This window comes from Hemitrygon akajei, chromosome 7, assembly GCF_048418815.1.
Source record: "Hemitrygon akajei chromosome 7, sHemAka1.3, whole genome shotgun sequence".
Classification (NCBI taxonomy): Eukaryota; Metazoa; Chordata; class Chondrichthyes; order Myliobatiformes; family Dasyatidae; genus Hemitrygon; species Hemitrygon akajei.
The window spans coordinates 68,225,028-68,251,567 of record NC_133130.1 but is presented as its reverse complement, the minus strand read 5'-3'; the positions used below and the strand labels follow the sequence as shown (position 1 = coordinate 68,251,567).

The 26,540-nt window shown below is 39.0% G+C and overlaps 1 protein-coding gene across 7 annotated transcripts in view; it reads right to left on the bottom strand.

The window, feature by feature from the left end:
- The window catches only part of ipcef1 (interaction protein for cytohesin exchange factors 1), a 100,689-nt gene that overhangs the window by 34,411 nt on the left and 39,738 nt on the right, over nt 1-26,540 (bottom strand). For 4 of the 7 annotated variants that reach the window (XM_073051112.1, XM_073051107.1, XM_073051106.1 and 1 more), the window contains 7 exons: nt 12,235-12,285; nt 11,959-11,992; nt 11,556-11,725; nt 7,890-7,963; nt 4,832-4,903; nt 634-701; nt 424-515 (listed from right to left, as the gene is read on the bottom strand). In XM_073051112.1, the coding sequence (XP_072907213.1) occupies nt 424-515; nt 634-701; nt 4,832-4,903; nt 7,890-7,963; nt 11,556-11,714 (465 nt within the window). In that variant the 5' untranslated portion in view covers nt 11,715-11,725; nt 11,959-11,992; nt 12,235-12,285. Of the gene's footprint in view, nt 1-423; nt 516-633; nt 702-4,831; nt 4,904-7,889; nt 7,964-11,555; nt 11,726-11,958; nt 11,993-12,234; nt 12,286-12,574; nt 12,591-22,954; nt 23,110-26,540 lie in introns of those variants that run through there. The other 3 variants (XM_073051108.1, XM_073051110.1, XM_073051113.1) reach the window with 2 other exon arrangements.

Genomic DNA, 26,540 nt, shown 5'->3' with positions numbered 1-26,540 from the left:
AGCTTGGGTATGACAATGCTGTGGCTTGTAGAGCCACAAGCTCACAGTACCAGAGATCCAGGTTACAGTGCTGACCTCGGGCACTGCCTGTGTGGAATTTGCAAACTTTCACCATGATTCATCCAGGTGGTCCTGGTTCCTCCCATGTCCCAAGGAGGCATGGGTTAGAGGATTAACTGGTGACTTTGAAATGTCCCCAGAGTGTCAGAGAGTACTAGAATATCAATGATATTATTGGGAACCTTAGGAGAATAAATTGGGATTGATCTATGTGGGTGCACAATGATTAGCACATACTCGATGGGCTGAAGGGCTTCTGTGCTGTATCTCTCTGTTCTGCTCAAACCTGAGCAGGAGAAATTCATCTGGGTACTAAAACAGCCATACAGGACTTTCTTCATATGGATATAAATTGATGCTCACATGATATTCTTGTAGTTGCGATGCTTGTGATAAGGAAGGTGTCTCCATTGCAGGTTCTCCATCTTCCTGCTCACTCTCACTCCAACATTCTGCTACAAGAAGGAATTCATTTTTTCCAGTCAGCTAGGCTTATAGAACATCAGAAAACAGACAATAAAACATAATGGGCACTTCAGTGATTGTTGTTCTGTTACTGAGAAGAGCATATACCTTCAGTTTTTGTTTCCGAGGCTGGTAGGACAAATTCAATGGCAGCTAATCCCATTTTATTAATCCAGCTGAAAGAATAATGAGAATTGTGAGTATCTTCAATGTCCAGTAGCAATGGATTTACCGATTTGCCTCCCAATTGTAAATTCGCAATCAATGAAATACATGCATTATTCTCTATCAAATCTTTAAAAGTCTAGGCAAAAATTTTTGGCATTGTGCCCAGATCTCAGCAATAACAATACCAAACTGCTTGTATGATAAACATACAGTGTACACCAGGGTTTCTCAACCGGGGTTCCGTGAGAGATGGTGATTAAAGAAAAATAAACATCGTTGTTTGAATGCATGATGTGCGATGCCAGCACTTGCAGTGACCAAGCAGACCTATTAGCAACCTTGTTAGCGGTCTCTCAGCCCAGTTTGGCAGTCCGCAGTAGGGCAGTGTTTACTTGGTCGTGTCCATTCTCAGCTTTGACATGAGACAGAGGAGGTCGTTGATATTTGATCAACGAGCACTGTTTTGCACGGAGGGGAGGATGGTAGGAATGTGAGGTGCGTGAAGTGTGTTTTATGAGCATTGAACGGACTTGCCTATTTTTATATTTTATTAACCCCTGTGATTTACAGACATGTCTGATGGTCCAATGTGGCAATTTTTGAATTACAATCTTTTGAGTCATTTCACTGCACCAGTGCAACAACGGATACAAAAAAAGGTCCGTCTTTGCAATGAAAACTACTTATCAATGGGCTTTACATGGACTGGTGATCCAAGTTGTCCTATTCCATTGTGCCTAGTCTGTGACAAACAACTTACAGATGTAGCAATGGCTCCAGCAATATTGAAAAGACACTTAACTCCAAATCATAGCCATATGACAGGTAAAAGTGCTGATTATTTTAAATGGCTACTGGTATCTCAAAACAAAGAGAGCAAAGCTTTTGTTAATAAAGTCAGTCAGTAAAAGGACCAAGGAAGCAAATTATTTAGTAGCAGAACTTATTACCCTAAACAGGAAGAGTCACACAATTGGTGAGAACCTAATAATGTAAAATTATAGTGGGTAAAATACTAGGACAAGAGCTGTACAAGAAATTTAAAAGGTTTCATGCTAAACAATGATAACAACTAGTTCTTCACTTGTGAAGATCAGGAGGGAAGAAGATTCCTCAGGAGCAATGGCACAATCATTGGTAGAGGCCAGTAGAGGCCAGTTTTGGAGCAGTAGGGACAGGAAACAGCTGGTGTTTGGGTAGTTGGATCCTTCCTGTGTCTCATTTTCTCTTCAGCAGTCGCTCTTCTGGATTCCTCAAATATCTTGGCTGTGCCATAGATCAGTGTTCTCCAGCAGTCTCTGTCAAAAGCCAGCTTCTGCCACCCATTGATCTCTATATTTGCCTGAGAGAGCACAAGAGGTCTTTGTACTCTTGTACCTCTTGTGCGGGGCGCCACCATGTCTCTTGCCCTGAGAGAATTCTCCATAGAGAACTGCTTTTGGTAACCTGGAGTTGTCCATGGCTTGGCCAGCGGAGCTGCTTGAACAGCCAAGTGGCTTCAGTGCTTGGAGGCTGAGCCTTCTCCAGGACCTTGTTGTTGATGAAAACTGTAGCAAATTGTTCACTGTTTTCCTATGCAGAGCAGGATACTCCTTCACAGAAATCCAGAACTTGTCCAGGGGCAGATCAGTAAATCTCAAATTGTGTGCAGCTCACCAAGTTCTTCCTCTTCTCTCAAAGTCAAGTTCTCAGGCTGAGCAGGAGATTTAGAGAAAGGGTCCCTCACTCAGCCATACACTTGTGTTGAAAGGAAGGTAAAATACTGTTCAATTTTGTCCTGCAGTTCTTCCAGGTGGTTTTCAATAAGACTTCAGACTTTCTGATCCTTTCTCTCATTTGTTACATAATACATGTGTGAGCAAGCTTTCCCTTGTTTACCAAGCACCAAAAGCAAGGATAGAGTTCGTCTCATTTCAGTTGAAGGTGAAATCTGTGCGTGCTTATCAAACGTTTGGCCCAAAATTGAGCATTTGTGCAGCAAAAAACAAGCACAAGTTTCAGAAGCTAGGTTGATATTTGAGCCTGATCATGTCACTTAGTAAGAAAATGTTTTTTCAAAGCCTTGTATAAAATTGTGTCTTAGGCTATATTTTTATTCATATTGCTTTGGCTTCTGGTTTTTAGTAACTTTATTATTTAACATTGTCAATACATTTTCATGTTGTAAATAGTATGAATTAAAATCAATTTACAACCTTTATTTAAATTAAATCTACTGAGCCTACCTTTAGAAAAATACAATCCCATTTTGGCTTAAGCCAGTTTAACAGAAATTTATTATATTTGCCTTATGAGTTGTTAAAATTTATGAAAGGAAAAGAAAGAGATTAATTTTAAGAAAGGTAAACTAAGCTTAACTACCTGTTTTTTTTCAAGAAAGGCTGGTGAAAAATTCAATCTCTTATCAGAAGAGCATTGACAATTATTTTTGTATTATTATATCCACAACTTACTGATCATGTTATCATACTGGAAGCTGTAGATTTAATAATTTTAGTGCAGGGGTCCCTGAGACCTGAAAATTATTTCAAGGGTTCCTTCAGGGCAAAAAGGTTGAGAAAGGCTGGTGTATTCTCTTGGAATGCTCTACTGGACACTGAGTGTAGACTAAAGGACAATTTTAATTCATCTTGATTTGGATTAACATTTTTAAATTTCCTTGCCAGAAACATTCTGTGTTTCTATGGCATTAGCTGGGAGTCCCACTGAGTGATTCCTGCAGGGAATTGAATTCATGTGCATATCAGGCAAAGATGAGATTGGAGTTTTTGGTTTTATTCCCAATATCAGTAGGTGTTGGTGTTGTGATGGAAGTCGTGCCTAATTATTGTGATGTCTAAGGGCTCTACTGGACTTTTATTTATTTGGCATTGCTTTGAGGACCTCAACAGCTCCTTTGGCTTTTTCAATTCCATCAGTAGGTTGTGTAGTATAATTCAGCTGGCAAATGGTAGTGAAGATCAAGGAAGTAAATTTACTAAAGCCACAACTATAAGTGCAACAGGAAAAACTTCTGAACAACTATTGTATGCTCATTCTGCCTTTAATCTTACAGAATTATTGCTTTTGCTTGAAAGCAAGATTTCAGCATCATGCACTTCAATCAAGCAACTCTTTTTTCGCCACCAACCATCAATATTTTGTGAGTGAGTAATTTTTCCCTAAAAATCTCTGTAAAGTCATTTTTCTATTTTTATATTACTTCATCAACAAGTTTTCTTGCTCCTAATAATCATGGAAATTGGCACAGAGACAGAATTGTGGATAGACAACAGCCAGCCAAAAAAAAAATGGGTGTCTACGAAGGAGTGGTCCATTCACTGAAATACTAGCACCAAGGAGTTGGAAGTAACGATTTGTACCATTGGGAAAGCTTCCATTGGAAGGGAGTTAAAACCATGGCCCTGTGGGAAGAGTTAACCACGTCACTGCAAGTGCAGGTGGTTCTTCCTTTTGTTTTGTTTTATATAACACTTTTCCCGTTAAAACCCAAGCTTCCACAGAGAACAGGTTTTAAAAAAGACTTTCATGTAACTATCTATTTAAAGAGTTACTTCTGAAGAGAACACTAGAAGAAACTTCTGTCTAAAAGACAATCCTGTCATCTCTAACTTTTATTTTTCTTTTAATTATTTACTTCTCTTTTTAAAAAATAAATTCTGTTATAACCATCTCACTTTTTTATTGAATTCTATTCTCCTTATTTATTGGCTTCTCAAGAAAAGCATTCATACACAATATGTAATTTTGAATAAACAGAGTAATTGTAAGTTTAACTCCGCATTATACATCTTATGAAAGTGTTCTGCACAATCCCTTCTCTTTAAATTCTCACTAGTGATGAAATTTAATTTCATAGCCATCTCATCTGATTTATTCTTATTACGATCTCATTACCTTGGAAATCTATGAACTTCTCAATCTTTACTTTCCCACTGAATTTTAAGATTGCAAGCTAGCAATCCCTAATCACACCATACTTCTCTGTATTTTCCATCTCTTCTGAATTTGTTTAGCATGAGCCTTGGATCTCCCAGAACATAGGTCAAAACTGAAAGATACACTGAACCCACCATATAATAAACATACTACAGTATTGCCTCCCAACTTTCAAAGTGTGTCACCACAGGGTACTCACGTGCCCATGTCTTCAGCATTCTCTGCAGCAAAGTAGAAGCTCTTGAGTTTAGCGTGGCTGGCCTTTATTGCACTTGATATGAAAAAATAAATTATATTAAAAGGAAACATTTTAAGTAGATAGAATTTGTCAAGTTTTACTATTATACCATAAATGGTCAAACTAACAGATTACTTCCAATATTGGTCTTGACCTAAAAATTAACATAATCTGTAAAAACATTCTGAAACTTGTTTGTTTCAAATGAAATCAAAATGACATTTTCTAAATGCTATGGTTAAAATATCTGCATCAATATTTATTGCATTTTTATAGGGCTCTTTATTGTCATCACATTTGGACATAAACAAGCTGATCCAGATATGCATTTTATCTTTACCCATGTAGAAAAAACTGTATTTGCCTTACATGGTTTACATTCATTTTTTATGTATTTTTCCAAAAACATTTGGCAAAGTCTGTTCATTGAATGTAACTTCTTTCTTCCAGTTTATTTGGAAATTTGATTTTGTATTTGGTTTGAGATAACTCATTGCCTTTGTTTCCTCCCTTGCTGTGACTTGTGCCTCCATTTTGAAAAGATGTTGAAAGTATATGTATGCACTCTGATTGTGCAGTTGCAGCTCAATTTGTAAGTTGTTTTCAAGTGATACTAAGTTCTGAATATGCCCAACTCACATCACTATTGCTTTATGTTTATTGTTCCGTATTTCCATGCATTCATGATTACGTTATGAAAACCTTACCATTGAGCATAGTAATGACTAATATCACAGGGAGGAACAGCTCTTTGTGAGATTGAGTATTATCAGCAGAAACCCACTCGCTCTCTATTGCCTGATCAGTAACATTTATTCTTAACTGTGGCCTGGTTACAAGTAGTTCTATTTTTTAAAAATTTAGAATCATCCCACTTCCAGTTTCATTTTTAGTGTCTTGATTCCTTTCTGTGGTGGAAAACAACATTACATTAAGCTGTGGATTGATTTTAAAGTTACAGTGTTACATTGTACTTTAGATTATATACTTCGACCATATTAGTACAGATAGGAGCTCAAGCAATTTAGGTTCAACCCCTGTCTGTGTGGATTCCGCACATTTTCCCTGTGATCGTGTGGGTTTCATCCAGGTGACCCAGTTTCATCATGCAGCCATTTTGTGCAGGCAGAAGATAGAATTTGTGGGAAGTTGATGGGATCATGGGAAGAACAAAACAGGACTAGTGCTCATCTGTGTAAATGTGTTTAGAAGTGGTTAGTGTGGAGTTGGTGAGCCAAAGGGATTAATTTGTAGACCATCACTTCAGTACATCTTTGACCCAGAGAATTATTTCTTCCTAACTTCACTCTGTCCTTAATATCTCATCTATTCTGCTCCTACCAATGTCTCTGCAGCCTCTGACATCCTCCACAACTCTGACAGCTTTCTGGGCCTAAGAACTCATTTTCATCTTGGATATCCCAGCTCCTTAAACCTCCAAGACCCATAAGAAACCAAACAGGAATGGGCCATTGGTTCTTCTGTTGACGCTGCTAATCAATAAGATCATTCATGACCTTATCATTCATGGATATTTAAAGAATCAAAGGATATGGGGTTATTGTAGGAAAGAGATGCTAAGTTAAAGAGTTAGTCATGGTATTACTGAATATATTCATGACCGAGTCTCCTCTCCTAGGCATTTCCGAAGACTCACCACTCTCAGAATCAAGATATCTCTTCCTACCTCGGTCGTGTATGCCTAACCCCTTGTTCTGAGACCGTGATCACTGGTTTCAGATACCATTGGTACTTCTAATTTGACAAGTTCCATGAGCATTTAAGGTTCAAGGAAACCATCTCTCATTTTTGTAAGCTAATTGTGATAAGCATCAGTCTGTTTAATCATTCTGGAAAGGACAACTCAGCAAACCCCATCCAATTAATTCTTCATATCAATGGTGAAACTTCCTGTCTCTCTCACTTTAGTAAGCATGTTCTTACCTTGGTGAAAAGGCCAGGCCTGTAGAATAATCATTTACAAAGTCTCTATACAAAAGGAATATGACATCTTCATTTTAGACTCAGCTTCCATTCATTCTTCCTTGAATAGAAGCCCAGTCAGTCCTCCTCAAAACCAAACTCCTTCACCTCGCTGACCTACTTGCATTACAGCTAGTTCTGAGAATGCAATCAACATGGAGTCTGTTCCTCACTCCAAAAATCATACCCAAACTGTAATTCTAGTTTTGTGTTGTTATTTTTAAATGAGATTTCCAGCATCTGCAGTGTTTTAGTTCTCTAGTGTGCAGTTCCAGCATTGTTTTTCCCTCTATCTTTTAAGATCATAAGACGTAGGAGCAGAATTAGGCCATTTGGCCCATCCAGTCTGCTTCACCATTTCATCATGGCCGATCCAATTTTCCTCTCAGCCCCAATCTCCTGCCTTCTCCCTTCATGCCTGACCAATCAAGAATCTATCAACCTCTGCCTTAAATATACATAAAGACTTGGCCTCCACAGCTGCCAATGGCAAAGAATTCCACAGATTCACCACTCTCTGGCTAAAGAAATTCTTCATCATCTGTGTTCTGAAAGAACACCCCTCTATTCTGAGGCTTTGTCCTCTGGTCCTAGACTCTCCCACCATAGAAATATTTTCTCCACATCTGCTCCATCGGGGCCTTTCAACATTCAATAGGTTTCAATTAGATCACTCCTCATTCTTCAAAATTCTTCTTCTCTCTCCTCCTGTTTCAGTTCAATTCACATCTCCTTCTGGCAGGTAATTTACAATTAACAAAACTTCAGTTCCCTCTCTCAGCTGGCATCACCACAACTTGTATTATTCAGTCTTTCAAGGTCTCCATCATAATATGTACACACCCTTTGTTCTCTCCACTCCTTCCTTCTCTGTAACATAAAAAAATGCTGGTTTCTAACTCAGTGAACTGTTCCTGATTTAAAATATCGGCTTTTCAGGGGTACAGGATACTGCCTCGCGTAGTGAGTATTTCCTGCATTTTTTGTTTTCATATAAAACAATATGTTTCGCTTTGTAAATTTGTGCACAACTTACTGTTTCCTTTTGCACTCGGTGCCTTGATCAATTTTGAACTCCGGTAAATTAATGAAGCCTTCAGCTTTCTCTGCCTGTGGAAAAGGAAAAAAAAATGGCTTGATTTCATGAAGAAAAGCATAATAATTATCTGATTTGTCAAGACCTGTATTTTGATCAATTAAAACTTCAAAATTGATCAAACACAGACTCCTGACCAGAGCAAAGATTGTGTGAAGGCAAATTATACCAAACTTCTATAATGTCAGGAAACTCCCCCTGCACCTCACAGTGCAATTATTTTGCACACATCTATTTTTCACAAGCACAGCAGAAGAACAATCAAAGACCTTTAATTTTTGCCCATGGCTTAACAACCCAGAACACAAGTATTGATGAAAAGTTTCAAATTAATGCTTGTCTCACTATTCTCTCCTCCCACAAAGCTCTCTGCAGAGAATTCATCTTGTGGTTTAAAACATTACTTATAGCACTTGTCTCACCTCTTCTTTATGGTTTTTGAACTTAATGCTGCATCCAGATGGTAAATAGAGAACCATTTGTAGAACACGTTGAGCTTTATGCAAATATTTTCATAGATGAGGAAGGTAATTATTGAGCACTCAAATTAGCATTAATTGGCCAGAATGAATACTATTAACTTTTATGAACTGATCTATTAAGTATATTCAAAATATTCAAGATAGTCATGGAAATGAGAAGAATGGGAAGACAGCTTTTTCAAAAACAATGCTATCATGGAATATCTTAATTACTGAATGATATTGCATTCTTAACGGCTCTTTATCTGCTTTGCACATAGGAACACGTATTGTATTAAAATGATAAAATATTATAACTAACACTTTTATAACTTTACACATTTTAAAAGCTTACTCTGTAAATAATGTGCCTGTTGAAAAATTGAACCATTACCAGGATAAAAACTTGGAAGCTAGCAATTCATATCAATAACATTAGCACAAGAGATTCTGCAAATGCTGGAAATCTTGACCAATATACAGAAAATGCTTGAGGAACTCAGCAAGTCAAGCAGCAACTTTGGGGGGGGGGGGGGTGGGGGAAGCAATAACCAGTCAATAGTTTGGGCCAAGACTTTTCATCAGGAGGGTGAAGAAGTAAGACTAAGAGGGTGGGGGAAGGAGAAGTACAAGTTAGCCAGCTGAGGGAAAAGGTGAGTTGGTGGGGGAGGGAGACTGAAGTAAGAAGCTGGGAAGTGACAGGTGGAAGAGCAAATGGTTTGAGTAAGAGGAATCTGATAGGAGAGGTTAGTGGACCAAAGATGAAAGGGAAGAATGAGGGGCACCAGAAGGAAGTGATGGGCAGGAGAGGAGAAGAGAACTGAGAGACAGAAGAGGCCACAGGGGCTGGAATTTTGAGCAACACGGAAAATGTTGGAGCAACTCAGCAGATCAGGCAGTATTTATGGAGAAAAACGGACAGTCAATGTTTTGGGTCGAGACCTGTCATCAGTTTGCTAGTCCAGACAAAATGTCTCAACCCAAGGCATCCACTGTCCATCTCCCTCCAAGGATGCTGCTTGACCCATTGTGTGTGTCATTTTCAGAACTAGTATCGTTTCCAGAAGATTGACTCGTGAATATGGCAACACTGCCATTAAAGTCATGAGTAATTGGCCTTTCCAGTTCCGCCTTCTATCCCGCTATAAAGAGTATGTACACATTGCAAATGCTATACCAGTGTGAATGATTTTGCTTCTCACCAAAATCCTACACAAGTGTAAATGCACAATTAATCCACTGTCAAAGCACAATAATTCAGTGGTGAAGTCACACCCAACATTTTCCTGGTGTTGTCAGCACCTTCACACCCTACTTAAACTTTAGATTTAGATCAAGTGTTAGTAACTAATCTGCTTTGCACCAACTTAAACCTCCAAATTCACAATGCATCATTTAAAAAGTGCTCATGTCCTAAAAATCAATTAACTTGTTGCCTTTTACTTTAAATTTTTGATTTTTGTCTTCCACATGATAGGGATAACCTACTTATGTAGGATGGTGACTAACCTCAGCCATATGATTTAATATTTGAAAATAAATGAATACCATACTGATTAAATGTGGGAATGCTTATTGTTGGGTATTCTTGAATATTGGAGGTCACAGAAAAAATATTTTATATATGTGTACACACACACACACACACACACACACACACACACACACACACACACACACACACACACACACACACACACACACACACACACACACACACACACACACACACACACACACACACACACACACACACTTACTTCATTTACCTTTAAAAATCTACGAATCAGGAACCAAATTAGTTTGGTTACTTCACTGTGCTACCAATTTGTCCAATTTTCATGCAGCAGACTTCTCAAATCAATTTAAAAGACTTCAGAGATGAGCATGGGATATATCCCCGGTATTCCAGCTAATATTTACTCCTCATTCAATGCCACCAGGACCAGCTGACCAGCTCTTTGCGAGAGTGTTGCTCGTGTAAATGGACTACTGTGCTTATCATGCTGCTCAGAATGACTCATTGGCCTGAATGTACTTCGTGGCATCCTGAGGTCCTGCCATGTTCTCTGTAAATGCCAGTCTTTTTTTCTATACAAAATATATGGCCAAGCTTCTAGACCTACCTGCATTTGTGGAAACTCTTCACACAAAATATATCTTCCTAAAGTACTTTTTTTTTTGGTCAGAAACTTGGAGTTTCTGACAAAAGACAAGCTCTCTAATCCAGGAGTCATCCTGATTAGTTTCCTCTGCACCCATTTCTAAAGCTGCCACATCCTTCCCATAATGTGGAGACTGGAATTGAACACAAAACTCCAAGTGTGGTCTAACAAGGCTTTTATAGAGCTGCAACATTACCCTTTGAACTCAATCCCCCAACTCCATCTGCCTTCTTAACAACCCAATCAACCTGTGAGGCAACCTTGTAAGACCTGTGGATGTGGCCCCCAAGAGGCCTCTGTTCATCTATACTGCAAAGAATTCTATCTTCAATTTGAACTTTCCAAAGCATGTCACATCAAACTTCGGATTGAATGTCACCTGCCACTTCTCAGACCAGATTTGCATCCTATCAATGTTCCATTGTAACCCGTGACAACCTTCTATTCTATCCACAACATCACTAATCACCATGTCATCTTACTAACCCACCCTTCCACCTCCTCGTCCAAGTCATTTATGAAAATCACAAAGAGCAGGGACCCCAGAAAGTGCCCTTGCTGCACACCCCTGGTCACCGATCTCCAGGCAGAGTACCCTCCATCTACTATCACCCTCTGCCTTCCATGAGCAAACCAAACTTGAATCCATACAGCCAAGTTTTGCTGGATCCCATGCCTCCTGACTTTCTTATTAAGTTTTCAATGGGAATCTTGTCAAATCCCTTACTAAAATCCATACACCACATTTGAAGCTCTACTCTCAATCAGTTTGCTTTGTTCACAGGTCAGTTTTTCTTTATATTGACCTTGACAGAAGATGAGAACCCACGTTTCTGACATGACGCTATTTATAACTCCCTTAACTGTAGTTAAATGTTAACTTGAAAGAGATTAAAACAGTACATTGCATGGAATAAATCAAGTCTGGACTAAAGTGAAAACACAGGAACATCAGGGCGATTAGAAGTGAGTATACTCACAGCCTGGTTGGTGTACCAGTACAGGTAGGTCCCTTTCAGTACAAACCAGTACTTTTTCCATTTGTTGCCAATAAGGCCCTTGTTGGTCTTCTTCTTATATAGCCATCCCTGGAAGTCAGCACGGCCAAGGTCTTTGCAGGAAATTCTTCTTCTGCTCATTTTTGAGCTTCCTACAAAGAGCAAATCTACTTAAGCCCTCTGCAGCTGCAGAATTTGAAACCAAATTCACACTTTGAATTTATTGTACTGGATACTTTTATATAAAACATTTTTAAATAACTATTTATCCTCAAGCCATTATAATTACAAAAGCAGCTCAAATCAGGCGTATTCAACAGAGCATTTCTCTTTTTTGTGATCTTATCAGCTACACTATGTGGGATGAGCAGCACAACAAAGTTACCTCGATTCTTCTTTCTTGTTGAACGCAGTGAAACCTATGAAGATAAAATGAACAGCATGTATCGTTTGCTTTTAATGTTTGAAGCTCTGCTATGCAAGCTGCCAACACAGTGATAAGCACTTTTACTGATATCTAGCACCGCTACTGTTGCAAAATACAAAAACAGAATCAACTGTGAGGATTTCAGTGAACATCCTGTGGACAGGCCTTTACACTGATCTCACGCTCAGGCTGATATCGGGTCAGAGCACTTTCCAAATGCAAATGCATACTTACAGCTGGGCTGCCATTAGCTGCTCCTGCGGATGCGACTGAACTCGAGGCAGACTGCAAGAAAAAGTAAATTTTAAAACAACTTCAGAAATGTTAGATTCGGTTTAACACATCACAAACTGAGCTTGGCTGTGAGCTGCAAACAGGAAGCAGAGCAAGGAGGTGGGAAGCAATCTGGTGAGTCTGAGTTGTGTTGTTGTACTTCAAAACACATTGTACTTTATACCAAGTTTTTTTCTTTTACAGTCTTAACAATCTTTGCAAAATCATAAAATTGTTGTCCAAATGCAGATGAAAATGAATGTTCTGGTCTCTGCCACCTAAAATATCACTATTTTCTGACCTTGGAAGTTCATGCAGTTTTCAAACTATTTTCTCAGAACTAGCTAAAGCAGATCCCAGTCTGCAGTGTGTCCTTGTAGGTCTCTTCACCAAATATGAACCTCATTCAACCAGCAAGCAAAACTCAAATTTGCAAGTTGTTGAAAAACTCCGTTAAGTAGCTTATTCGAATGCAACACCATGTTAACGTGCACAGATATTGTGAAATTCAGGTTTCATTCACCTCTTCAACTGGATGACACCAAGTTCTTTGACATAGTTTGTTCTGGATCAAATCAATTTATCCCAAAAGAACCTTAGAGATTTATGTACTTAGAAGAGTAAAGTTCCTCATTTCTCTGCGTTTACTAGTTTTTCCCCATTTATAAAGTTCGGATCATCTTGCAGCATTGTGGACCTCACATCTCTATGTTAAACTACTTCTTCCACAGGTTTTCCCACTTTAACATCCCTCTGTGATATTCTACCTCCTGAGCATAGTCTTTGCATGACCTTTCATCTTGTCATCTGGCAATGTGGATGTTTGGCACTCGATCCTTTATGAACCATTGACAGCTGAAGGCTCAACAGAAGTATTTTAGAGTTGCCACCACAATACAGCGTTTATAGTTTTTCCTTTCACAATCTCTTGAAATTCCGATGCAGAGGTAATATATTACCAAATACTGTAGTATTACCAAAGTGGACCAGAAGTAGTATATACTAATGACCAGGTAATTAGTTTAATGATGTTGTTTAAAGGGTAAATGATAAAAAAGTTACAGCACAAAGCTAGCTTTTTAGCTCATAGTCCCTTATGAGTCCCTTGGTAGTTCAGTTAAAGCAGATCTATTTCCTCAATTGTTTCCTGTAGCACAACAAATATTTTCTCAGAAGTGCCTATCAAATCCTTCTTTAAAAACTTCAGCTGACTGTATTTTCACTGATTTTTCAGAACAAGCCTCTTGTTTAAAGAGGTTCTGCCTCTATCTCCCCTGTGTTTTTCACCAGGATACTTGGAATGACTCTACCTTTCTATAAAACAATGCCCTTTCCCTATGGTCTGACCATATCAATTAAATTATATCTGTTGTGCATCCAGTTCTATGCCTTCATAAAGTTCCACATTAAAAAAACAAAATTAACAAACATTATGGTTCCACATTAATATTTGGAACCTTCTTTCAGTGTTAAGTTATTGAAAAATTAACTAATACAAATCCACCTCTCCAATCATTTCTTATACATTCAAATATCTAGCAGCTCCTTCATAAACAGCAAACTAATTCACCTATAATTAATTAGTTTCTCTTCCCCCTTCATAGTAAAGTGTGTATCATTGGCAAATTTGCAAACCAAAGTTTAATAAATTGAGATAAGATAGATAGAAAGATATACTTTATTAATCCCAAAGGAAATTACAGAGTCACAGCAGCATTACAAGTGCACAGATATAAAAAATATTAGAAGAGAAGTGAGAAGGAATAAAAAAGCAAGTTACCTCAAACAGTCTAACAGGAGGGGTCATTACTTCCCCGGCTATAGGTTGATTTATTATGGAACCTGCCTGAGGGTAAGAATGACCTCATACAGCGCTATTTGGAGCAGTGCAGTTGTCTTAGTCTTTTACTAACAGTGCTCCTCTGTTTAGCCAAAGTCGCAAGCAGAGGGCGAGATACGTTGTCCAGAGTTGCCAAGATATTAAGTAAGGTTCTTTGTTCTACCACAGTCCCAATGAGTCCAGTTTGACTCCTTTAACAGAGCCAGCCTTTCTAATCAGTTTATTGAGCCTGTCAGCATCTCACGTTTTGATGCCATTACCCCAACACACCACCACCATAGAAGATTGTACTGGAAACGACAGACTGGTAGAACATGTGAAGGAGAGGCCTGCATACTCCAAAGGACCTCCGTCTTCTCAGGAAGTAGAGGTGTCTGTGGCCCTTCTTTCTTTCTTTTCAAATCTTTTTATTATTATTATCCAAACTAACAAGAGTACATTGAAGTAACACTAACAATGTCACAAAGGGAAAAAAAACAATATTTAAGGATTGAAAAATATGGTGACACAAAAAAAAGAAAAAAAAAAACCCTACTAAAGCAAGAAAAAAAGTGAGGAAAAAAAAAGAACCCATTAGGTGTTCAACCCCGGAGCCGTGCGTCATACAAAAGGCTTCTAAAGATAAACATCAAACCGCCAGCAAAAAAAATTATACTAAAATTTACAATTAGATCATGGAGGAAATCTATCCATTAACTCAAATGGTAGTAACGAACAAATGAACCCCATCTTTTCTCAAAATCAAACATAGGTTCAAAGGTTCGACTTCTAATTTTCTCCAAACTAAGACATAACATCACCTGAGAGAACCATTGTGACAGAGTGGGAGCCGGCATATCCTTCCAATTCAACAGAATGGCCCTCCTAGCTATCAATGTAACAAACACAATAACATGTTGGTCAGACAAAGAAATACCACTGATATTTTGAGGTATTATTCCAAAGAGCACAGTTAATTTGTTAGGTTGTAAATTTTAAGTGCTTTAGAAATTATAGAAAAAACTGACTTCCAAAACTGTTCCAGTATAGAACAAGACCAAAACATGTGTCAGTGTAGCTGTCTCAGTTTTACATCTATCACAATAACTATCAACATTAGGAAAGAGTTTAGACAATCTCTCCTTCATCAAATAGTAACAATGTACAATTTAAAATTGAATCAATGAATGGCTAGCACAAATCGAGGAAGAGTTAACCAACGTCAAGATCCACATCTAGTCCTCCGTTGTAAAAGTCAAATTAAGTTCCTTTTCCCAAACTTGTTTAGTCTTAAAGAAAGGGCGCTTATCCCATTGTAATAATAAATTATAAATTCTTTCAATGGAACCCTATATCAAATGGTTCATACTCATCAAAGGGTTCATACTTTTTATTTTGGAAAAATAAAGGTATTAATTCTTTTTTGGATCTATTTAAAGAAGATAGACTGATGTCTTTTGAATGATTAGTTGATAAATACTTTCTTTCATATTCACACTTTTTACAATACCTTCAAGTTAGACATTTCTTACAAAAATATTTAAGTAATTTTCCTTGCATATTAGAGACTATGGCCCTTTTTGTACACAGCCTCTGTGTTGGTGCTCTACTCCAAGTCTGTCATCCAGGTGCACCCCCAGATACTTGTAGGTCTTCACCTCATCCATAGTAACGTGGAGCAGTGCAGGCTTGGTCTTCCTAAAGTCCATCACCATCTCCTTTGTCTTACTGATGTTGAGCTGCATATGATTCAGCTTGGATAAATTTGACAGATCAAATTTAAATATCTACAATTACTTCAGAAAGTACTTTTACAACTCTGGGCAGGAAACCATCTAGTCCTGGAGATTTGTCCATTTTCAGTCTTATTATTTTCTTCATCACTTTTCTGCTAAGTTATATTATTTTCCCCTGTCCTAATCCTGATTTAGATTGCTCTTTCTAGGTTCAATAGGTATATTTAATATTAGAGAAATGTATACAATATGAAAGAAAAAAAAACAAAGACAAATACAACTACCAAGTGAACAATTTCCAAGATTTTAATTGCATCACTTGCCCTTTTTCATGCGTTCTAGGTTTCATTCACTATTCTCTATGGGCGGTGTTACCAGTAAACATCTTTAGTATTCTCCTTTAGATCCTTAGTAAGCTTTTCTTTGTAATCATTTTTGAAGCCAAAGCATGAACTGACTCTGCTCCTGTCTTAGTGCATTTATCACAAGTCCACATCATTGAACTTACCATCTCCGGACATGACAAGCACAATGCAATTCGGACCAGATTCTTCTACTAATAAATTACAATTGCTCTTAAGTTCTGCTGTTTGAATCTTATCTCTCACAAAGTTATACCACTGTCATACTCTCACTGTTCATCAAACCAAACATATATCTTTGTTTTTAATCCCTCTGTAATTTTCTTCCTGTTTGCCCTAACCTCATTCAACACAGATATATCTTTCCAAAATCTCTAAGACTTGAATCTACCCATTTTGTGCATTCACACCATTTAGTGCATGATTGGGGCATGTACCTTCTATTGCTCAGGCTCCACTTGGAATTCCCTACTAAAGCCTATTGATGTCTTTGATTCCATGTCCTAGTTAAAAATACTTTCTAAGCACATCTCTGATACAAGAAAGGTCACCCTGCACTCCTAACTTCATTCAAATTGGATTCTTTATTTCTGATCGTGTCTTTGTGAAATACCAGACACCTTAAAAGGCATCACATTAATGCAAGTGGTGAATATTCCATTTCCATCATTCAACCCGTCATCACTTCCACTTCTTCACCATTCTGAATGCACTAAATTCCACCTTCCCTGTTCTGTTTTTTGTGTGTGTGCCATACTCAGCCAGGGCCTCAGCGACCACTTTGTTTTTCAAGTGGCTGTCTTGGAGGGAAGATTCTGTGAGTGATTCCCCATGTCCTTCTCACAGCCCAGTTGTTTTTTTTACGAGGTTGAGTTGTGAGCTCGACACTCAACCCAGCACGGATGGAAAGCGTGTCCGGAAGCGGCCTGACTGGGTTCGAACTCGGGAACCCTCGCTCTGGAGTCCGACACTGATGTCACTGTGCCACCAGCCAGCCTGTTCACCATTCTGAATGCACTAAATTCCACCTTCACCATTCTGAATGCACTAAATTCCACTTCTTCACCATTTCAAATGCACTAAATTCCACTTCTTCACCATTCTGAATACTAAGTTCCATAAATTCAGGAATGGAATCAGCAATCCATGTTGAGCTGTGCTCTGTCGGTAGAAGGAATCCCCCACCATCTGTATCCTCACAACCCAACATATCCTTTACTGTTACAGTGAAGCTGAAGAACACAAGGTCAACTAGGATTTGCAAAAGCATGCACCAAAAAGGAAATGGATATACTTGAAAATGAGGCTTCTTACTATTGAAGGTACACATTAGTGATGAATGGCATGTATTAAGCTCCACACCATTAGTGCACAAGATTAGCCTGTATCTGCCCATAAACAGATACAGGAAAAAGATAAGCAGCCTATTAGTGCATAACGGTGGGGCTGAATTGTTTTCAGCCACCTTTCATTTCTTCAGTGTTGAAGAAATGATACATTTCAACATTATTCCTGTCAGCACAAATGGCAATTCCATCCAGACTGCAGCTTGATTCACTCCATATGTCATTGTACATAGTAAAGTTTGTGGACCCCAACAAAGTTTTATCTGTATCTCTGCAGATTTATGCACCACTATCCAATGGTTTCAGTGCAATTACACAAATGGTATCAGCTTGGCCATCCGGAAAGTTGTCAGAAAGTAGTGTAAAATTTAGTTCAGCTAAATATCACCATTCCAGTGATAGAAGATGTCAGGAGTAAAACTATCAAGCAGCATTGGAATTTCACAAACTACCATGTAGTTTGGATTCAGGCACAACCACCTGACTCCTGACCTTATTACGGTGCTGGAGTCATCCCCAGGGTAAAGGAAAATAGTTTAGATTATTGGATGTCAACCCTTCAAGTCCCATGAAATTGCATGTTGCTTTGGAGCAGTGTGCTAGGGCTAACCCCGTTTAGCTTTTCAAAGAAATGCAGGCAACTATGAAACAAACAATATCTCTACGATTTATCCTTGGCATTGTAATTCTACTGCCCTTGACAACTATTTGTTCGACACCATTGGTTTATAATTTGAAATATTTATTTAGACGTTAAGACCCAATACATTTTCTTCCCTTTGGCAACATATAAGGGCAATGCAATCATTAGTGGAAAATACAGAGTGCAGTTACAACCCTAGCCCCAGAAGTAAATGGATACAACATATTTTGATGTATCCTTAGTACTGACAGTGAAGTTAAGTGTGAAAGTAGTCAATAACGCAGGTTTAGTGATATGAAATAAATGCTGTTTTAGAAATAGAGACTTCATGGAGCTATTTGGCAAAGACAGCTGTTGATGCCATCCACAGAAATTCGAAATGTGAAGCAAGTCATCCTCAAGAATTAGTTTACTTCATAACCCCTTATTGGCATAGCAACAAACCTTACAACTGCTCGAGTTTGTTGGTGAAGCAGGTGAATTTAAAAACCTCTCTCAAGTGCTAACATTGTCAATCCACTTGTCTGAAGCAGGATCTACAGGAATGATAAATGAATCTCTTGGGCACTGTTAGCAACAGCAGTAATGCAAAAAAAACTGAGGCTTACTTAACTAGCTTCTGTTATTAATTATGTGAACAAGGCCTGCTTTATTATGCTGGGCTTGAGAACCTCCTGAGTTGTATTCAAACAGATGATCACCAAACAAAATCAGTTTTCTTCTAATTAGCTGGCATTAAACTTTACTTCCAATTCAAGGAACCAGATGCCAGCGTCTACATGGTGGCAGACAGAGCTGTTGCCTGGCGAGGCAAGAGCCCAATTTAACTGAGCTCAGTGTCAGACACCGGGCTCTCAGAATCTTAACACAAACATAGGAACAACAAGTGACTCATGCAGGGCAGTGTGATTCTTTTCAGAATTAGAAAATAAACCTGCACAAAACACAGGCTTTCATTTGGTTGCAATTATACCAAAATGGAACATTTGCAACATCCAAGAATGGCTGACCTAAGCAAGTGCCACCCACACACATTCTTCACATTTTATGCAAAAAAAAGACCTCAGCAACACAGTATCTCTGTGCATTGGTTATACAGACAGAGAAAGCTGTTTCATGGCTGTAACTTCTTTCCAGGAGAAGCAGTTCATGCATCTGTAACAAAGGAAAATCCTAATCCTTCCAAAACGTATTTTCTAAAAGGTGCTGGTGTAAGAAATTCATAGCATGTCACCAAATAAACAGTGTTGATTATCACTAACGTCAAACTGTGCATTTGCTCAGTACTAATTATGGCAATTCCAGTGCTTCCAGAATACACATACTATTGTTCACACTGTTCAGGGTTCAGGGGAGGTTCACTAGAATGATCCACATGAATGAAAGGGTTACTGTATGAGGAGCATTTGATGGTACTGGGCCAGTAGCCATTGGAGTTCTAGAAGACTGAGAGAGATCAAAGTTCAAAGTAAATTTATTATCAAAGTACATATATGCTTCCATATGCAAACCTGTGATTAATTTCTCATTGAAACCTTTCGAATATTGGAAGTCCCAGATGGAGTGAATGTGGAGAGCATGTTTCTATAGTGGGGGAGTCTAGGAACAGAGGGCACAGCCTCTGAATAAAGGTCATTCCTTTGGAAGAGATGTGGAGGCATTTCTTTAGCTGGGAAAATGGTGCAACTGTGGAAACCAAGTTATTGGGTATATTTAAAACAGAAGTTTATAAGTTCTTGATTAGTCAGGGTGTCAAAGATGAGGAGGAGCAGGCAGAATGGGGTTGAGAGGGTTAATAAATCAGCAGTGGTAGAACGGTGGAGCAGACTCGATGGACTGAATGGCTTTGTTTTTCTCCAATGTCTTATGGTCTAAACTTCATTTATTTGACTCCACTCATCACCTTTCTTATCAGTTTCTACAATCTGCAGCCCTTTGTGATCACCTCCAATCACCTCCCAGCTTCAATCTCCATTCTGTCTTTTCCCACCCTGCTCTATCTGCCCCTCCTCACTTGGATCCAGCTATTGATTGCCAGCTCCTGCCTCGCCCACCCCTGAACCTCTTAATATTGGCTTTCTATCTTTTACTCTTTCAATCATAAATCAGTGTCTTGTGGCCTGAAACATCACCTCCTGGTTCCATCTCCTGTGTCTCCCAACATACAATGATGGCACAACAACAAAGAGCCACCCAGCAAGCAATAAAGAAAAGGAAGGTATATTACAAAAGTAAAAAAATAAAGACAGGTAGTAAAAACGCTTTGATTATATAAAACAGAAAAGGGTGGCTAAAGTGATCATATGCTCTTTGAAAGATGAGAAGTGGGAATTAATATTGGATAATGCAGAAATGACTGACACTTAGAGCAGCTATTGTCTGTCGCTCTTTGTATTGGCAGAAATATCTAACATACCAAAGAGAAGTTATTGATACAATGGGAGGTGGCAGTATGACCATTATCGCTACCGAGGGAATGCCAAGTGAACTAGTGGGCCTAAAAGTAAACACATCCCTGGTCCTGATGGAATGCATCCCAAAGTACTGAAAGAAATGGTGGAACTTATATTAGAGGCATTAGTGATCATTTACAAACATCTTCTAGATTCTGGGCAGGTCCCTGCGGAGTGGAAGGGAGGGAATGTCACACCACTGTTCAAAAAAAAGATGTAGGCAAAAGGAGGTACGTATATGGCTAGTTAATTTAACTCCTGCAGTCAGGAAAATGCTTGAAGTTATCAGTAAGGACAAAGTGGTGAGACATCTCAATAAATTTACTTGAGTTCTTTGAGAATATAGCAAACACAATGGATAGGAGGGAATAGGTAAATATTGTATACTTGGATTTCCAGAAAGCATTCAATAAGGTGCCTGCTTAAAGTACTTATCCATAAGATAAGAATGCATAGAGTTGAGGGTAATGTATTAGCACGGAGAGGTAGTCCATGTAGGTCCATTGCCTCTGCCTGTTCCTGCCCCCCTGAAATCATGTCCTCGTACCTCAACTCCAATCTATCCCCTTTGGTTCGGTCACTTTCCACCTACACCCTTGACACTTCCTGACGAAGGGTCTTGGCCCGAAACGTCAACATCGCTTCTCCCTATAGATGCTGCCTGGCCTGCTGTGTTCTACCAGCATTTTTTGTGTGTCCCTTGACACTTCTCCTGCTCCTCATCTCCTGACTAGCTCTCAGTTCCCTGGCCCTGACTGGCTCATTTTCACCACTGATGTCTATACCCTACACACTTCTATCCGCCGTAAATAAGGCCTTAAAGCTTTCTGCTTCTTTCTCAATAAAAGAACCGAGTTCCCCTCTATCACCACCCTCCTCCGTCTGGCAGAACTGATCCTCACCTCATCAACTTTTCCTTCTGCTTCTCCCACTTTCTCCAGACTCAGGGTGTAGCTGTGGGCACCCACATGCGTCCCAGCTATGCCTACGTTTTTGTTGGTTATTTAGAAAGTCCTTCTCCTTTCTTCTTTTTTTCCCTCACACTCTGGCATCTTACCTCTTCTCACCTCCCTTTCACCTGCTGACATCACTAAACTGAGTTGAAATCAAATAGTTCAGATGATGCAGAGAGTCTGCAGTGTGATATAGATAGGTTAAGTGAATGGGCAAGAGTTTTGACAGATGGAGGACAACCTTGGTGAATGTGAGCTGCTATACTTTGGAAAGAAGAACAGAAGATCGGAGTTTTATTTAAATACTGTTGTGCAGGGTGACTTGGGAGTGCTGGTAGAAGAATTACAGAAAGCAGGTGCTGGTTTGCAATGCAATAGGTTATCAAGGAGGCAAAGGGAATATTGGCCTTCATTACTAGAGGGATTGGATTTAAGAGCAAGGTGGTTATGCTGATACTGTACAGGGTACTGGTGAGGCTGTACTTGGAGTACTATGTGCAGTTCTGGACTCCAAACCTGAGAAAAGAAATACTGGCTTTGGAGGCAGTGCCAGTGAGGATCACCAGTTTGATTCCAGAAATGAGGGGATTCTGGAAATTGGCCTATGAGGAAAGATAGAGTTTCCCGGCACTATAATCACTGGAATTCAGAAGAATGAGAGGCATGTTAGAAAACACATAAAATTATGAAAAGGACATAATAACATGGAGGCAGGAAAGTTATTTCTGCTGGTAGGTGAGACTAGAACTAAGGGCCATAGCCTCAAGATTTTAGAGAATAGATTGGAAATGAAGAGAAACTGCATTTTCCGGTGAGTAGCATAACTATGGAATTCTCTGCCTAAGGAAGCAATAAAGGCGGCCTCATTAAACAAATTTAAGTCACAACGAGATAAATTTTTGCATAGGAGGGGAATTAAGGATTATGAGAGTAAAGGTAGGTAGGTGGAGCTGAGTCCACAGCCAGATCAGCTCACTCGGTCAGAAGGCCTACTCCTGTTCCTGTCTTGTGTTCTTACGGCAAATTACCACTTTGGGAGGCCAATCCGCCCATTGTGCCTTAAAGGCTTCTTAGTATATTAACTCAAACTCATCAGTTTATTGGAAATGACAGAAGAAGGTCAGTGGAGAAACTTATTAATGTGGGAAAGGAAGAGTTGTAAATGGAACAGGAGAGTTTTGTAACTGGATTCAAAAGAACCAGAAGCAGAGATACAAGGGAGCTGGATGATCTCAGATATAGTAGTGAACAGTTAGTACTCAAGGTTGTGGAGGGCAGAGAGAATTACAAGATAGCTGATGGGAATGGAGGGAGGAGAGTGAATAGGCACATTTGGATGGCTGAGCTAGTCAGCTGGTTCTGGACTTACCATTGAAGAGCAGGGTTCAGGGCTGCACTGCTGCTTCAACAGTTAAACATCGGCAGTAAAGGCCGTAGACATTGCCCAGAGAGCTCCAAGCCATCACATTTAGCTGTGTGAGCTAGAGTGGTTACTGGGCCACATCAGAGATCAGTTAGGAGTCACTGCAAAACAAATATAGCTCACTTAGGGGAAGGATGGAGGACTTCCTTCCCTAAAGTATATCTCCGAGAAATATATACAGTTCCTTCATCACTTCTCATACACCCTACTCAAGACCAGAAAAACACAAAGCACTTCAAGTGCACAGCTCATCACCAACTTCTCAAGGGCAATACTGATTGGGCAATGCTCACAACACTAAATATACAAAGGCATTGGTGAACCGGATTGTTTACTGCTAACTTGTAATTCCACGGGCACTATTATTGATTAGCTAAGTTGAAATCCCGGCACGAGGAGATTTGACATTATGTTTGTAAACCATTTGTTTCCGCTTCTAGATTTCCTGTCCAGGGACACAACTAACACACAGAGAATGCTGGAGGAGCTCAGCAGGCAGAAAAGAGTACAGCCAAAGGGTTTCAGTCCAAAACATTGACTGTACTCTTTTCCATAGACGCTGCCTGGCCTGCTGAGTTCCTCCAGCATTTTGTGTGTGTTGCTCGGATTTCCAGCCTCTGCAGATTTTCTCTTCTTTGTGCAGGGACACAACTAGCTGATTTTTGCATGTTAATTTGAACTTCGTGGCTGTGGCCTGGCTTTCATGAATTGCAGTTCTGAATATTCTTTGCTTACTTCTATTGTTTGCATGATTTGTTAATTTGCCGCACATCGGGTGTTTGATGGACTTTTTTTAATGTGGGTTCCATTGGGTTTCTGTGTTTTGTGGCTGCCTGTATGAATCTCAAGGTTGTATATAGTATACATACTTGGAAAATAAATGTACCTTGAACTTCAAACTTTAAACCGTTGCCACTTACTCCATTTCCCCCATGTGACTGCCAACAATCAGAGTCCGGTTTAATAGGAGGCAGAGTTGTGGGCCTGGCCGGACTACCCCTCCATGCTAATACATTACCCTCAACTCCATGCAGCCTTACCTAATGGATACGTCTTTTAAGCAGGCACCTTATTGAATACCTTCTGGAAATCTAAATATATAACATCTATCTGTTCCCTCCTATCCACTGTATTTGTTATATCCTCAAAGAGCTCCAGTAAATATGTTGAGATGTCTCACCATTTCTTCCTTACTGATAGCTTCAAGCATTTTCCTGGCTGCAGGAGTTAAATTAACTGGCCATATACTTATTGCCTTTTGCCTACATCTTTTTTGAACAGTGGTGTGACATTCCCTCCCTTCCACTCCACAGGGACCTGCCCAGAATCTAGAAAATGTTTGTAAATGATCACTAATGCCGCTAATATAATTTCCACCATTTCTTTCAGTACTTTGGGATGCATTCCATCAGGACCAGGGATGTGTTTACTTTTAGGCCCACTAGTTCACTTGGCATTCCCTCTGTAGCGATAATGGTCGTACTGCCACCTCCCATTGTATCAATAACTTCTCTTTGGTATGTTAGATATTTCTGCCAAAACAAAGAGTGACAGACAATAGCTGCTGTAAGTGTCAGTCATTTCTGCATTACCCAATATTAATTCCCACTTCTCATCTTCCAAAGAGCATATGATCACTTTAGCCACCCTTTTCTGTTTTATATAATCAAAGCGTTTTTACTACCTGTCTTTATTTTTTTACTTTTGTAATATACCTTCCTTTTCTTTATTGCTTGCTGGGTGGCTCTTTGTTGTTGTGCCATCATTGTATGTTGGGAGACACAGGAGATGGAACCAGGAGGTGATGTTTCAGGCCACAAGACACTGATTTATGATTGAAAGAGTAAAAGATAGAAAGCCAATATTAAGAGGTTCAGGGGTGGGCGAGGCAGGAGCTGGCAATCAATAGCTGGATCCAAGTGAGGAGGGGCAGATAGAGCAGGGTGGGAAAAGACAGAATGGAGATTGAAGCTGGGAGGTGATTGGTGGAGATCACAAATGGCTGAAGATTGCAGAAAAGTGCATTCACTGAAAGATATATAAATGTTAAATTAAAATTGTAGTGCAAAATGTAGTGCCAGTGATTCACTGCTGAACACCAATTTAAACTCAAGCATGCATTCCTCATAGGGTTTTTCCTGGAAGCCGGGCCTACTTGCTCGAGAACTTGATGGCAACTGGGATTTAAATGGAAGGCAATGGCTGGAAAAGTCTCTGCATTACTTTATCAATAGACAGTAAACTTTTGCTTAGACATTATTAAAACGTTGTTTGTAGATCTTTGGTATTATTTTGTGTCATAGAAAGAGGCCCTTTGGCTCATCTAATCTATACCATCAACCACAGCTTGCCATATGTCTCCCATTCATGTACCTACCTAAATTTCTTCTGATATCGAAAATGTGGATGCATTTTAATTACAAGAATTTTAATGATAACATTAAAAAAACTGAATGTCACATGAATTAAAATGTTACTCGACTTTAAGTTTTAAAATAAAATGGATTCAAATTAATTGGGATACATCGGGGCCAGTACATTTAGTCCCATTTTAGCGGCTGCTCCAATTAGCCAAAGTTTCAATGAAATAGTTAAAAGGTATTAAAAAAAAGACAAACTACTGTCGCACTAAGTAACAAATTATGTATTTAAAAACAAATTAGAACACTATCAATACTACTGCAGTGCTATAAATCTGTGCATTAGTTTCCAATACTTTTTGAAGGAAGAAATCACGTGCAGTGCATTGTTCTGACTGTAAGTGAACATAATCAGACACCTAATACAGATAATTGACTTCCGATGTATAATGATAAAAATTAAAAGAGTAAAAGGTAGAAAGCCAATATAAAGTGATTCAGCGGTGAAAATTAAAATGACCTTTTAATTTTGTCTGTAACATTCAAGATAATTGTTGCAACCTTCAAATTGTTCATAGTTCCTAAACTGAAGAATTGAACCCATTTCATTTTCACTCCTGGCCAGTTCTGTCATCTCCAAGCCTGGATGCTTGAAAGTGAGATGAACAAAACAGATCTGAATTGTGTTACTGACTAGCAATCACCAACTAAGTCACTGTGTTTTGAACAGAAACACACAAATGTGACGCTATTTAAAAACTGTATGCTCGAAGCACAGTTTAATGTCTAACAGTCACACGACCCATGCAAGTTAAAAACTTCGGCAACACGCTCCTGCCCCAGTTAAGCAGCATGGTATCCCAAATAAACAAAGGGAATCCCAGCTATTTTCTAGATTTTGTTTTTGAATTTAAAAGTTGTTCAAAATATCTGGCTGCCCTGAGTAATCAATGGCCCAATTAAACAGAATCCACTGTAATTCTATTGAAAATTCTTGGAATTAATTAAGATACTTTCAAATAATTTCAAGAATTTGTTAAAAATGTCATTTCTAATACAGTTGAAATGCTTTTAATTTCGTTAAGTTTAAAAAGTATGCATTAATTATCCATTTCAGTTATTGGTTAAATGGTTTTCAATGTTTTTAGTGTCTCAAAAATATCGAGAGATTC